At 42.0% G+C, this 15,538-nt stretch overlaps 1 protein-coding gene across 1 annotated transcript in view; it reads left to right on the forward strand.

The window, feature by feature from the left end:
- Positions 1–2,372: 2,372 nt before the first annotated feature.
- HORMAD2 (HORMA domain containing 2) overlaps positions 2,373–15,538 on the forward strand; it is a 503,384-nt gene continuing 490,218 nt past the window's right edge. The window contains exons 1-2 of the mRNA XM_053699837.1: positions 2,373–2,381; positions 6,959–7,103. Of these exons, the coding sequence (XP_053555812.1) occupies positions 2,373–2,381; positions 6,959–7,103 (154 nt within the window). The remainder of the gene's footprint in view (positions 2,382–6,958; positions 7,104–15,538) is intronic.

A 15,538-nucleotide genomic window follows, 5' to 3' on the forward strand; every position in this document is an offset into this window, starting at 1 on the left:
AACGCTTTAGTGCTATAACTGGAATGTTATCTAGATAAGAAGATAAGTATATGAGAATAAAACCTCATTTTTTATGTTAAATAATAAGAAATAAGAGGGAGGTGTGTACAATTGAGGAGCTACAGAAATACCGCCTCTGTAGAGAGAGATGTTTTTGAACCGGATAGTGGTATAAGATAGTTAGGATAATAGGATTAGATAAGTAGAGTACACACCAACATATATGAAGGGATATTATTTAAGTTGGGGGGAAGGGAGTCAGCGGGCAAGAGCCGCTCAAAATTGGGAGCATAGGGGGAAGGGAAAGACTAATGAGATAACGCGGTTGTTTAAGCTTGTGGACACTATTAGTAATATCTTAAGCTACTATTCGGACTTATATGTAGCGAAACTGCACTAGTGCTACTGTCTAATGTCTGTCACAGCCCCATGGGTTACAGGATGCGCTAGGATCAACGTGGGAGTAGTTTTATAACTTGAGCTGATTAGCCCCATAACTGCTAACTTGAAGTGAGTGTATAAGGGCGCGTAGGGATAAGCCCCATGTGCCAAAACCTTCTAAAGGGTTTAATATAAGAGATCCAGTCCCCAGTGGTATCTAACTGCCTCTGATGCTCCCTAATAAATGTCCTCTGTCTGAATACTGAACAGAATCTTCAATCTCTCCTGAGCTGCCCTTAATGTTTACTATGCTGCCTCGGCCGCCGGCAGCTATGATGTTAAAGTAGTGGGAGTGTAGGGCAGTAGTTCAGGTGGGGTTCATCTGCAGTAAAAAGCATAATGGGTGGAAAGATAACTAAGGGGGAGGTTAAAGAGCTTAGAGGTAGGTTGATATTAGGTGTCATTGGGTGAAGTTTCTACTAGTAAAGGCCATAAGTCCCTGAGTCATGGGTCGTGATTCTCTTTCATGTAGGCTATGGGCCATATATTAATTAGAGCTTCCTGCTAAGCCCATACCGAGAGAAATAAATAAAGAATAAATGGTGGGTGAGAGGGGCCTTAACAGGTTTGATTTGTAATAGAAGTTTGATATGAGTCGAGGGCTCGCTTTATGATAGGCTTGAAGGGTAATACAGAAGAGAAAGTAAAGAACAAGAAAAGGAGACAACAGTAAGTGGAGGGAACATAGGTTCATCCAGCTAGGATGTCTAGCAATCTCTATTAGGGCATTTATATTAATACTATCTGTGTTTGCCCAGGAGTTACCTTGAGCTCCCAACTCTGGAGGTATAAGTACATTGAGATAAAATATTAATAACAGCTAGGTCTCTATAAAGTGCATAAATAATAAACCCCCACACATAACAAACGATTAGCTTAAGCAGTGCAACGGTGTAACAGAATAGTATAGCAAAAACATGCAGTTAAACAAACATGGGAAGCTGATTTTAAGGGTCAGTATCTAGCCCACTCCTAACCTGTAAGGAGTCAACCCAGTGGAGGGAGCAGTCTCAATAAGTCTCAAGTATGTCCCTGTTTCCCATCGCTTAGTGAGGGGGTGAGCCACGGCTCCAGAACAGCACACAGCCAGGTCAAGTATCGTCTCTGTCTCTGTAGAGCTGTGCGCTGTCATCGTAGCACGCTGTTTACAATGGGGAGGCGAGGCAGTGACCTCATGGCTGTGCAGAGATTCTCTTGATGAAAAAAGCAAAGGTGTCTCTGCCAAAGTGTTCCAGCGGCGATCAGAGTTGGAAATGCCTGCGTCAGGGCCTGCATATGTGCTGTGAGGGGCATCATCTGTTCCCGATGGGGAGGCTTCACAGTCACTTTCGCCCCAGCCTCTTCTAGCCTTCCGATCTACATAGGAGGGTTCCTCTTGCAGCGTCTCACCATTGCAGGATGGGTAAGTGATCTGCGGTAGCTGTGTTGCCAGCTCTTGGAGTGCCAGAATGCACTGCTTAAGGTCGGCAAAGGTATTGTCTGGGTACAGTAGAATTGCATATTCCTCTCCATCTAGCGACTCCATTTTGCTACAATTTTCCTACGACCCAAGGGGCTGCTTCCTGGGTGCTTTGTAGAGAGAAGAGCGTGTAGTCCGAGTATCTTCCTGTGTGTCCGGTTAGGGATTGGGGGTTCCGTGGCCCTGACTTGGAGTATATCTGTAAGAAGAAGCAGGTCCGGGAAATTCTGGAGCGTGGCTATATCGTATAATTGCTTAGAGGGATTCTTCTGGTGGCCACACTCGGTTGATGGAGCATAAAAGCCGATACCTCATACAGTCAGGGCCTCTTCATGCTGGAGCGTGGCGTCGCAGCTCCCGCTCAACTAATGTCTCAAAAAATAAAAGTCCTTAGAGCCTATACCACTGTGGGTATAATCATAAGCGAGTACTAAAGGTTTTTTTGGGCTAAATTTATCAAATTTTAACAAATATGATATCTGTGAGCAGGAGCTGCACAAAAACACGTCTCATCCCTAGAAAGGCTAGCTCCGCCCCCCAAGATACACTTCTAATTGGGAACGTTAATGTCTGCTGGATTTATTTCACTGTTTTTAACCCCTGTAACTCAGCTGTCTGCTGAAGCCCTATACATTTAAAACCAGCTAGTGGAGGGCATTTTCTGGGGTCTAAACATTTGCAGAGCATTTCATCCCTCTAAGCTCCCATCTGTCTAAGTGACCATCTTTAAGTGGCAGCACTAAGAATTATACAAGAATTGAACAAGATTTTAAAGATTATTTGAGGCAAGCTAAATGTTTTCATTTCAAAAACAATCTTTTTCACTTAATATTCTATGTTTTCAGGACTGCTATTCCTTTTACCAGTCTCATGCATATTCCACAGGCATGCTCACATGCTTATACCTTACCCATCTCCACATACAGTTTATATAGGCCCCTCTCTCCTTTCCTTTCCTTACCTTAACTCTCATGAACTACTTTCTATTTTAAAATCTATGTCAATAAACTGCACCACCTTACAGAAATTCCCCCACTGCTATAAATCTCATTCTCACCCACTCTTACTTTCCATCTTGCTGCTATTAGCATCAGGCGACATATCTCCACATCCTGGGTCCACCCTCATTCCCACCATTACTCAATCACACACTCCTTATAGAAACTTTTATAAAAGCAACACACAACCTCATTTCAATCCAATGCATCCCATACGCACACAATCCTTTCACTTGCAAACTATGGAACTCTCGTTCTGTCTGCAACAAACTTACAACCATTCATAACCTGTTTATATCAAATGCTTTCACCCTTTTAGCAATTACCAAAACCTGGCTATCTTCTTCCGACACCGTTTCCACTGCTGCTTTCACACATGGTGGTCTTCACTTTAGCCATACCCCTAGGCCAGGTGAGAAATGTGGCGGCAGTGTTGGAATCCTGCTCTCCCCCTCCTGCACTTATCAGTACCTACCTCCATTCCCATCTCTCTCCTTCTCCGCCTTTGAAGTCCACTGTATTCGCCTGTTCTCCCCCCCTCTCCCTCAAAGTGACAGTCATCTATCGCCCTCCTGGACCGACGTCCCAATGACAACTTTGCCGCCTGGCTTCCTCACTTTCTCTCTACAAATATACCAACCCTAATTCTTGGGGACTTCAACATTCCCATTGACAACCCATCTGCCCCTGCTGCCTCTAAACTTCTTTCACTCACATCCTCCTTAGGTCTCTCACAATCCACCCTATTCCCTACTCACTGTGATGGACACTCCATTGACCTGGTATTTTCCTACCTCTGTTCTATATCTGACCTCACCTGTCGCCCTTTTCCCATTTCAGACCATCACCTATAATATTAATGCAACAGCAAAACCCATTTCTCCATCCCGCCCCCACACCTGTAGAAATCTACATGCTGTGGATCTGCTCCAATTTTCAAAAATCATTCATGATCTCCCTCACACTTCCTCTATAACCTGCCCATATCTTGCTACAGCCCACTATAACAAAACTCTCTCCTCTGCACTAGACACACTTGCCCCTCCCCGACTGCGCAAAAATCACACCGTCAGCCCTGGCACTCTCCGCAAACACGCTATTTGCAAAAATGCTCCCGCACTGCTAAGCGTGTCTGAAGGAAAACTCACTCTGAACCTGATTTCATGCACTAAGTTTATTCTTCATTTATACACTTCTGTCCTTTACTTAGCCAAGCAAACCTACTTCTCTTCTCTCATATCTACTCTCTTACTTTCCTCAAACCCTAAACGACTCTTCTCCACCTTTTAAGTCTCTCCTCTACCCACCTGCTCCACCCCCCGTCTGTCTTTAGTGCTCAAGACCTGGCAGACTACTTTTTAAACAAAACACATACTATCCGAAGCAACATCCCAACACCAACTTGCAATATTCCAACAACAGGCCCAGTTACTCCCTCTGCCACCCTCTGCATCTTCTATCCAGCCACTGAGAATTAAGTTTCTTCCTTACTATCTTCCTCACGCCTCACTACCTGCCGGCTCGACCATATCCCTTCCCATCTAATACCCTCCTTGTCTTCCACCCTCACTCCTGCTCTTACTCACATCTTCAACCTATCTCTCTCTACTGGCTCGTTCCCATCTTCTTTTAAACACGCAAAAGAAAAAAAAACCCTCCCTCGAACCTAATTCTCCTAAAAGCTACCGTCCCATATCACTGCTTCCACTAACATCAAAACTCCTTGAAAAACTAGTTTACAATCGCCTAACCCACTTACTGTCCACCAACTCCTTGCTTGACCACCTCCAATCTGGATTCCGCCCCAAACACTCAACTGAGACTGCCCTTTTTAAGGTTACTATCAATCTTCTCTCTGCTAAAATATTGGCCACTACACTATACTTAAACTCATCTTACTTGACCTCTCAGCTGCATTTGACACAGTTGTCCACCCACTCCTCCTACAAAGCCTTAGCTCTTTTGGCCTCTGTGACACTGCTCTTTCCTGAATTCACTCCTATCTTTCTCACAGCTCTTTTTCTGTATCATTTGCCGGCGACTCCTCCTCCCCAATGCCTCTGTCTGTTGAGTACCTCAAGGATCTTTTCTTTACTGGGTAAACTTATCAACAGTTATGGCTTCAAATATCACCTCTATGCTGATGACACCCAGATCCACCTCTCCACCCCTGCTCTCTCTCCCTCTGTCCTTTCTCATGTCAGCAACTGCTTATCTTGTATTTCTTCCTGGATGGCCTCTCGCCACCTAAAGATTAACATGTCCAAGACTGAGCTCCTTCTTATCCCCCTTTCAAGCTCTACACCGACTTCTGACTTCTCTATCCCTGTTGACGGCATCACCATTTCCCCATCGCCACAAGCCCGCTGCCTCGGAGTTACACTTGACTCAAAGCTATCCTCCCCCCACATCGAATCGCTTTCTACATACTGCTGTAACCATCTACGCAATATTTCCAAGATTCACCCTCTTCAGAGCGCTAACACCACAAAGCAAATAATCCACTCCCTTGTTATTTCCCGACTTGACTACTGCAATAACCTACTTACTGGCCTTCCTCTTTCTCGCCTCTCCCCCCTTCAATCGATCCTAAATGTCTCTGCCAGTCTAATCCACCTTTCCCATCACTCTGTATCTGCTGCACCTCTCTGTGAGTCCCTTCATTGGCTCCCCATTCACAGCAGAATTAAATTCAAACTTCTCACCCTTACATACAAAGCTCTCACCAACGCCGCTCCCCTCTACCTATCCTCTCTCAAATAAACAAGTAGACTCCAGCCCACCCACTAAGATCCAACAATGACCTGCTCTTTGCACCCATGACTATCACCTCTTCTCATGCTAAACTTCTGTCGTGCAGCACCTACCCTCTGGAACACTCTCCCTCGTGCTGTCAGACTTTGCCCTAATCTTTAAAGGGACATAATACTCATATGCTAAATCACTTGAAACTGATGCAGTATAACTGTAAAAAGCTGACAGGAAAATATCACCTGAGCATCTCTATGTAAAAAAGGAAGATATTTTACCTCACAATCTCCTCAGCTCAGCAGAGTGAGTTCTGAGTAAAAGGTTATACTCAGCTGCTCCCAGCTGCAGGTAAAAAAAATAAAAAAATGAAGAAATGAACAGCAGCCAATCGGCATCAGCAGTGCTGAGGTCATGAACTCTTACTGTGATCTCATGAGATTTGACTTAACTCAGATTTCATAGTAAGCTTCCTTTACCTGATTGGTGAAATAATATGAGAGTTCACGATGCTCATCCTTTCAGTTGTCCCGGGACAGACATACTAAAATGCTGCTTAGAAATCCTTTACAATGGGAGGTGGCTACTGAGGAACTTTTGAGGTAAAATATCTTTCTTTTTTACATAGAGATGTTCAGGTGATATTTTCTAATCAGCTTTTTACAGCTATGCTGCATCACTTTCAAGAGTTTAAACATTTGGGTATTATGGCCCTTTAATCCTTTAAATGCTCCCTGAAGACTTTTCTGTTAATAGAAGCCTACTACCCAACTCAATAATAAATTAATTTCACTTACCTAACAACATTTCCCTCATCTAACTCTGCATTAACATATTTCTCAATCTTGCAGTCCTCACCTCCTGTTTCTCAACTTCCTACCCTTCTAGATTGTAAGTTCCCCACGGGAATAGGAACCTCAATTCCTCCTGTATGTTTTTGTAAATTTTGTCCTGTCTCTTACAAGTTTTATATAATTGTTTTATTAAAATGAATTGTATCCATGGACAGCTCTGCAGAATATGTTGACGCCTCATAAATAAAGTATAATAATAATGTGGGGAGTTTGGCTATTGAAAGGCCATTGCATCAGACAATGTTTTAATGTGTTTAGAAGGTTTTCCCGCTCAGTAAGTATGTTAATTTATTGCAATACTACATGTCTTGTATTTCTACAATGTTTTATGTGCCTGTTAACCATGCAGAAATGTATTCCAAGCTGAAATATGTGCAATGTTTGCTATGGTTATTTAAATTTATAATTTACACGTACATTTATACTGTAAGAAAAATATTAACTTTTTTATATTTCAGGTGTTGATTCAACTTCCTAATAAAATATCCTCAGAGCAGGAATCTTTGTTGGTTATTAAGAGACTATTAGCCATTTCTGTATCATCTATAACATACTTAAGAGGGCTGTTCCCAGAAAGCTCATATGGCACTCGTTATCTTGAGGGTAAGAGAACACTACAGACATTGTAATAAACTGAAATTGATTATATAATTTGTTTCCTTGGAGCATAGTTGTACAGTTGTACCAAAAATAAAATATGAAAGTGTATTCTACTAACTAAAGTGCTATGTAGTGCACACCACCCATTTATCTAATGAAAGTTGACAGAAGACTGCAAATCTATTGACAGATGACTGTGTGCAAAGCTACTCAGAGAAACATGCACAACTGGCTTTCACTATGTTTCTATCTGCTACACATTAATTCTATTCTATTCAGTTAACCAATATATGCTAATGTACAGCACTGGTAATAAGGATGCAAGCCATTCATACAACTGGCTGCAATCTATTGCAGTCAGAGAGAGTGTAAAATACTGATAAACAAAAACTATCATAAAAGGAAAAGCCTTGAAAGTTAGGAGCAGTAAAACTTCAAATACAAAACTCAAGAAATTATGATCAAGCTTGAAGGAGCCCACTAGTATCCTTCCACACCTTGCCTACCAGTGCCCCCTTATTGCAATCGATATTAAGCTATTGAAAGCTGTTGAAAACTTTTTTGAACAATGTAGACAAGAGTTGTGTGGGATACAATCACTTCCCTTATTACGTGCGTCCTGCCTCGGTTAGTCCTTGATTGTGTATCTGGAAGTGTCTGTAGACTGGTGGCGCTGTCCTCCTTAGGGTATGATATTGGCTTTCCTCTTGTTTCAAAAATACCAAACAAGGAAGCAATGATAGTTTCAATACCTTAGAGTTAAAAAGCCATAAATAGTGCAGTTTCACCTTCGAAACACACTAAAAGGAGAATACGATTGTACGTGGAAAAGAAGATCCATCATTAAATAAAATTGAACATCATACATCACTGAAATTCAGCTTTGTTTAAGATTCAGTATGAAATGCTCAACATGTTTCAGCGGACATCTGCCAGAGCAATTTAAAATCACCAAAAAAGAGCTGTAACACCTACACAACCTTTACACTTTATATGCGTTAAAGAAACTCCTCCTACCCACCTCCCTTGTCTCTCACATAAGTGAAGTACCTGTCATTTTAATGGAGAGGAGTTTGCAATATTTTGATAACAATTGTATTATTATTTAAGTTTAAAATGTCACTATAAAAATGGGAAAAATAAAATAAGCTCATTTATACTAAATGATTCACAATCTATAAATTAACACAATTTATATTATTCTCCTCTAATTTTAAACAAGCGGCCAATCTGAGAATTAAAAAAATACAAACCAACTAATCGGTTTCTAACATTTATCACAATTCCACAGCCCTCCCTCAGGTACTCTCAATTTCTGTTGTACCACATGTTAAGAGCGAGAAATGAAAGAGGTAAGTTCAAAGAATACATACAAAGACAACCAATCAATTAATTTCTATACACCTAGAATACATGTTTTGCGCTATAGAGGGTGCGAAACGAACGCAACAAAAGTTGCGTTTTTTCACCCTCCATAGCGCTGCCATTACAAGTTTTAGAAAAGCCACCTTGTGTGTGCGATATGGTGGCGATGAGCTCCATACCGCACAAAATCCAAGCGCTGCTTTGGTCGTGCTCGTGCACACTTTCCCCATACACATCAATGTCTAACAAAAACCTAACACCTGCGATCGCGGAATGAAAAGCTCCGTAACGCAACTTCATTGATGTCTATGGGGGAAAAAAAGTTACGTTTAAACCTAACACCCTAACATAAACCCCACGTCTAAACACCCCTAATCTGCCGCTCCGAATATTGCTGCCACTATAATAAAGTTATTAACCCCTATTCCCCCGCACCCCAACATCGCCCACTCTATAATAAAGATATTAACCCCTATTCCGCTGCTCCCTGACATCGCCGCCACTAAACAAAGTTATTAACCCCTAAACCGCCGGCCCCCCACATCGCAAAAACACTAAATTAAACCATTAACCCCTAAACCTAACAACCCCTAACTTTAAATTAAAATTACAATATCCCTATCTTAAAATAAATAAAAACTTACCTGGGAAATTAAAAAAAACTAAGTTTAAACTATAAATTAAACTAACATTACTATTATACTAATATAAAAATAACTATCAGTTAAATAAATTTAAATACACATTAAAAAAATCTAACACTACTAAAAAAATGAAATCTACAATTACAAAAATTAAAAAAACATAATTTATGTAAGAACTGATAAATTAATTTCTTTCATATTGGCAAGAGTCCATGAGCTAGTGACATATGGGATATACAATCCTACCAGGAGGGGCAAAGTTTCCCAAACCTCAAAAATGCCTATAAATACACCCCTCACCACACCCACAATTCAGTTTAACGAATAGCAAAGCAGTGGGGTGATAAAGAAAGGAGTAGAAAGCATCAACAAAAGAAATTTGGAAATAATTGTGCTTTATACAAAAAATCATAACCACCATAAAAAGGGTGGGCCTCATGGACTCTTGCCAATATGAAAGAAATGAATTTATCAGGTAAATTATGTTTCTCTTGTTAAGTGTATCCAGTCCACGGATCATCCATTACTTATGGGATATTCTCCTTCCCAACAGGAAGTTGCAAGAGGATCACCCACAGCAGAGCTGCTATATAGCTCCTCCCCCAACTGTCATATCCAGTCATTCTCTTGCAAGCCTCAACCAAGATGGAGGTCGTAAGAGGAGTGTAGTGTTTTATACTTAGTTTATTCTTCAATCAAAAGTTTGTTATTTTTAAATGGTGCCGGAGTGTACTGTTTATCTCAGGCAGTATTTAGAAGAAGAATCTGCCTGCATTTTCTATGATCTTAGCAGAAGTAACTAAGATCCATGGCTGTTCTCACATATTCTGAGGAGTGAGGTAACTTCAGAGAAGGAATGGCGTGCAGGTTTTCCTGCAATAAGGTATGTGCAGTTAATATTTTTCTAGAGATGGAATTTGCTAGAAAATGCTGCTGATACCGAACTAATGTAAGTAAAGCCTTAAATGCAGTTAGCTACTGGTATCAGGCTTATTAATAGAGATACATACTCTTATAAAAATGTAATATAAAACGTTTGCTGGCATGTTTAATCGTTTTTATATGTATTTGGTGATAAAACTTATTGGGGCCTAGTTTTTTTCCACATGGCTGGCTTGAATTTGGCCTAGAAACAGTTTTCCTTAGGCTTTCCACTGTTGTAATATGAGTGGGAGGGGCCTATTTTCGTTTTTTTGCACAGCAAAAATTACAGACACAGACATCCAGCTTCTTCCTGCATGATCCAGGACATCTCTGGAGGGCTCAAAAGGCTTCAAAGTCGTATTTGAGGGAGGTAAAAAGCCACAGTAGAGCTGTGGCAGTTGTTGTGACTGTTTGGAAAAAAAAACAAAAAACGTTTTTGTCTTTTATTATTCAGTTTTGGGTATTAAGGGGTTAATCATCCATTTGCAAGTGGGTGCAATGCTCTGCTAACTTGTTACATACACTGTAAAAATTTCGTTAGTGTAACTGCCTTTTTTCACTGTTATTTCAAATTTTGACAAAATTTGTGTTTCTTAAAGGTGCAGTAACGTTTTTTATATTGCTTGTAAACTTGTTTAAAGTGTTTTCCAAGCTTCCTAGTCTCATTGCTAGTCTGTTTAAACATGTCTGACACAGAGGAAACTACTTGTTCATTATGTTTGAAAGCCATGGTGGGGCCCCATAGGAGAATGTGTACTAAATGTATTGATTTCACCTTAAACAGTAAAGATCAGTCTTTAACTATAAAAGAAATATCACCAGAAGATTCTGACGAGGGGGAAGTTATGCCGAATAACTCTCCCCACGTGTCAGACCCTTCGCCTCCCGCTCAGGGGATGCACGCTAATATGGCGCCGATTACATCAGGGACGCCCATAGCGATTACCTTGCAGGACATGGCTGCAATCATGAATAATACCCTGTCAGAGGTATTATCCAGGTTCCCCACCTCCTATATTTAGAATTTTTTTTCCAATAGACGCCACTACACGGGACTTATGGCAGACGGTCCCTAAGGTGGAGGGAGCAGTTTCTACTTTAGCAAAGTGTACTACTATCCCGGTTGAGGACAGTTGTGCTTTTTCAGATCCAATGGATAAAAAATTGGAGGGTTACCTTAAAAAATGTTTATTCAACAAGGTTTTATTTTACAGCCCCTTGCATGCATTGCGCCTGTCTGGTTTGAGGCCCTGGAAGAGGCCATCCATACAGCTCCATTGACTGAAATTATTGACAAGCTTAGAACACTTAAGCTAGCTAACTCATTTGTTTCTGATGCCATTGTTCATTTGACTAAACTAACGGCTAAGAATTCCGGATTCGCCATCCAGGCGCGTAGGGCGCTATGGCTTAAATCCTGGTCAGCTGACGTGACTTCGAAGTCTAAATTACTCAACATTCCTTTCAAGGGGCAGACCTTATTCGGGCCTGGTTTGAAGGAAATTATTGCTGACATTACTGGAGGTAAGGGTCACATCCTTCCTTTAGGACAGGGCCAAAGCAAAGACCAAACAGTCTAATTTTCGTGCCTTTCGAAATTTCAAGGCAGGTGCAGCATCAACTTCCTCCGCTTCAAAACAAGAGGGAACTTTTGCTCAATCTAAGCAGGCCTGGAAACCTAACCAGTCCTGGAACAAAGGCAAGCAGGCCAGAAAGCCTGCTGCTGCCTCTAAGACAGCATGAAGGAACGGCCCCCTATCCGGCGACGGATCTAGTAGGGGGCAGACTTTCTCTCTTCGCCCAGGCGTGGGCAAGAGATGTTCAGGATCCCTGGGCGTTGGAGATCATATCTCAGGGATATCTTCTGGACTTCAAAGCTTCCCCTCCACAAGGGAGATTTCATCTTTCAAGGCTATCTGCAAATCAGATAAAGAAAGAGGCATTCCTACGCTGTGTGCAAGACTTCCTAGTTATGGGAGTGATCCATCCAGTTCCGCGGACGGAACAAGGACAGGGTTTTTATTCGAATCTGTTTGTGGTTCCCAAAAAAGAGGGAACCTTCAGACCAATTTTGGATCTAAAGATCTTAAACAAATTCCTCAGAGTTCCATCTTTCAAAATGGAAACTATTCGGACCATCCTACCCATGATCCAAGAAGGTCAGTACATGACCACAGTGGACTTAAAGGATGTCTACCTTCACATACCGATTCACAAAGATCTTCATCGGTTTCTAAGGTTTGCCTTTCTAGACAGGCATTACCAATTTGTAGCTCTTCCCTTCGGGTTGGCTACAGCCCCGAGAATCTTTACAAAGGTTCTGGGCTCACTTCTGGCGGTTCTAAGACCGCGAGGCATAGTGGTGGCTCCGTATCTAGATGACATCCTGATACAGGCGTCAAGCTTTCAAGTTGCCAAGTCTCATACAGAGATAGTTCTGGCATTTCTGAGGTTGCACGGGTGGAAAGTGAACGAGGAAAAGAGTTCTCTATCCCCACTCACAAGGGTCTCCTTCTTAGGGACTCTTATAGATTCTGTAGAAATGAAAATTTACCTGACGGAGTCCAGGTTATCAAAACTTCTAAATGCTTGCCGTGTTCTTTACTCCATTCCGCGCCCTTCGGTAGCTCAGTGTATGGAGGTAATCGGCTTAATGGTAGCGGCAATGGACATAGTGCCATTTTCGCGCCTTCATCTCAGACCGCTGCAATTATGCATGCTGAGTCAGTGGAATGGGGATTACACAGATTTGTCCCCTCTGCTAAATCTGGATCAAGAGACCAGAGATTCTCTTCTCTGGTGGTTGTCTCGGGTACACCTGTCCAAGGGTATGACCTTTCGCAGGCCAGATTGGACAATTGTAACAACAGATGCCAGCCTTCTAGGTTGGGGTGCAGTCTGGAATTCCCTGAAGGCACAGGGATCATGGACTCAGGAGGAGAAATTCCTTCCAATAAATATTCTGGAGTTAAGAGCGATATTCAATGCTCTTCTGGCTTGGCCTCAGTTAGCAACACTGAGGTTCATCAGATTTCAGTCGGACAACATCACGACTGTGGCTTACATCAACCATCAAGGGGGAACCAGGAGTTCCCTAGCGATGTTAGAAGTCTCAAAAATAATTCGCTGGGCAGAGTACCACTCTTGCCACCTGTCAGCAATCCATATCCCAGGCGTGGAGAACTGGGAGGCGGATTTTCTAAGTCGTCAGACTTTCCATCCGGGGGAGTGGGAACTCCATCTGGAGGTGTTTGCTCAGTTGATTCATCGTTGGGGCAAACCAGAGTTGGATCTCATGGCGTCTCGCCAGAATGCCAAGCTTCCTTGTTACGGATCCAGGTCCAGGGACCCAGAAGCGACGCTGATAGATGCTCTAGCAGCGCCTTGGTTCTTCAACCTGGCTTATGTGTTTCCACCGTTTCCTCTGCTCCCTCGACTGATTGCCAAAATCAAACAGGAGAGAGCATCGGTGATTCTGATAGCACCTGCGTGGCCACGCAGGACTTGGTATGCAGACCTAGTGGACATGTCATCCTTTCCACCATGGACTCTGCCTCTAAGACAGGACCTTCTGATACAAGGTCATTTCAATCATCCAAATCTAATTTCTCTGAGACTGACTGCATGGAGATTGAACGCTTGATTCTATCAAAGCGTGGCTTCTCCGAGTCAGTCATTGATACTTTAATACAGGCACGAAAGCCTGTTACCAGGAAAATCTACCACAAGATATGGAGTAAATATCTTTATTGGTGTGAATCCAAGAATTACTCATGGAGTAAGGTTAGGATTCCTGGAATATTGTCTTTTCTCCAGGAGGGCTTTGACAAAGGATTATCAGCTAGTTCCTTAAAGGGACAGATTTCTGCTCTGTCTATTCTTTTGCACAAGCGTCTGGCAGAGGTTCCAGACGTCCAGGCATTTTGCCAGGCTTTGATTAGAATTAAGCCTGTGTTTAAACCTGTTGCTCCCCCGTGGAGCTTAAACTTGGTTCTTAAAGTTCTTCAAGGAGTTCCGTTTGAACCCCTTCATTCCATTGATATTAAACTTTTATCTTGGAAAGTTCTGTTTTTGATGGCTATTTCCTCGGCTCGGAGAGTCTCTGAGCTATCTGCCTTACAATTTGATTCTCCTTATCTGATTTTTCATGCAGATAAGGTAGTCCTGCGTACCAAACCTGGGTTTTTACCTAAGGTGGTTTCTAACAAGAATATCAATCAAGAGATTGTTGTTCCATCATTGTGTCCTAATCCTTCTTCAAAGAAGGAACGTCTTTTACATAATCTGGACGTAGTCCGTGCCTTGAAGTTTTACTTACAAGCTACTAAAGATTTTCTTCAAACATCTACCCTGTTTGTCGTTTACTCTGGACAGAGGAGAGGTAAAAAAGCTTCGGCAACCTCTCTTTCCTTTTGGCTTCGGAGCATAATACGCCTAGCCTATGAGACTGCTGGACAGCAGCCCCCTGAAAGGATTACAGCTCATTCTACTAGAGCTGTGGCTTCCACCTGGGCCTTTAAAAATGAGGCCTCTGTTGAACAGATTTGCAAGGCCGCGACTTGGTCTTCGCTTCACACTTTTTCCAAATTTTACAAATTTGATACTTTTGCTTCTTCGGAGGCTGTTTTTGGGAGAAAGGTTCTTCAGGCAGTGGTTCCTTCCGCTTAATCCTGCCTTGTCCCTCCCATCATCCGTGTACTTTAGCTTTGGTATTGGTATCCCATAAGTAATGGATGATCCGTGGACTGGATACACTTAACAAGAGAAAACATAATTTATGCTCACCTGATAAATTTATTTCTCTTGTAGTGTATCCAGTCCACGGCCCGCCCTGTCCTTTTAAGGCAGGTCTAAATTTTAATTAAACTACAGTCACCACTGCACCCTATGGTTTCTCCTTTCTCTGTTTGTTTTCAGTCGAATGACTGGATATGACAGTTGGGGGAGGAGCTATATAGCAGCTCTGCTGTGGGTGATCCTCTTGCAACTTCCTGTTGGGAAGGAGAATATCCCATAAGTAATGGATGATCCGTGGACTGGATACACTACAAGAGAAATAAATTTATCAGGTAAGCATAAATTATGTTTTTCTTTCATGTAATTGGCAAGAGTCCATGAGCTAGTGACGTATGGGATAGTAATACCCAAGATGTGGATCTCCACTCAAGAGTCACTAGAGAGGGAGGGAATAAAATAAAAACAGCCATTTTCTGCTGAAAAAATTAATCCACAACCCAAAAAAATAAGTTTATTTTCATAATCGAAAGAAAAAAACTTAAACCAAAAGCAGAAGAATCAAACTGAAATAGCGGCCTGAATAACTTTTCTACCAAAAACTGCTTCTGAAGAAGCAAATACATCAAAACGGTAGAATTTAGTAAATGTATGCAAAGAAGACCAAGTTGCTGCTTTGCAAATCTGATCAACTGAAGCTTCATTCTTAAAAGCCCACGAAGTGGAGACTGATCTAGTAGAATGAGCTGTAATTCTTTGAGGCGGGGCCTG

This window comes from Bombina bombina, chromosome 2 (genome assembly GCF_027579735.1).
Source record: "Bombina bombina isolate aBomBom1 chromosome 2, aBomBom1.pri, whole genome shotgun sequence".
In the NCBI taxonomy this organism is placed as follows: Eukaryota; Metazoa; Chordata; class Amphibia; order Anura; family Bombinatoridae; genus Bombina; species Bombina bombina.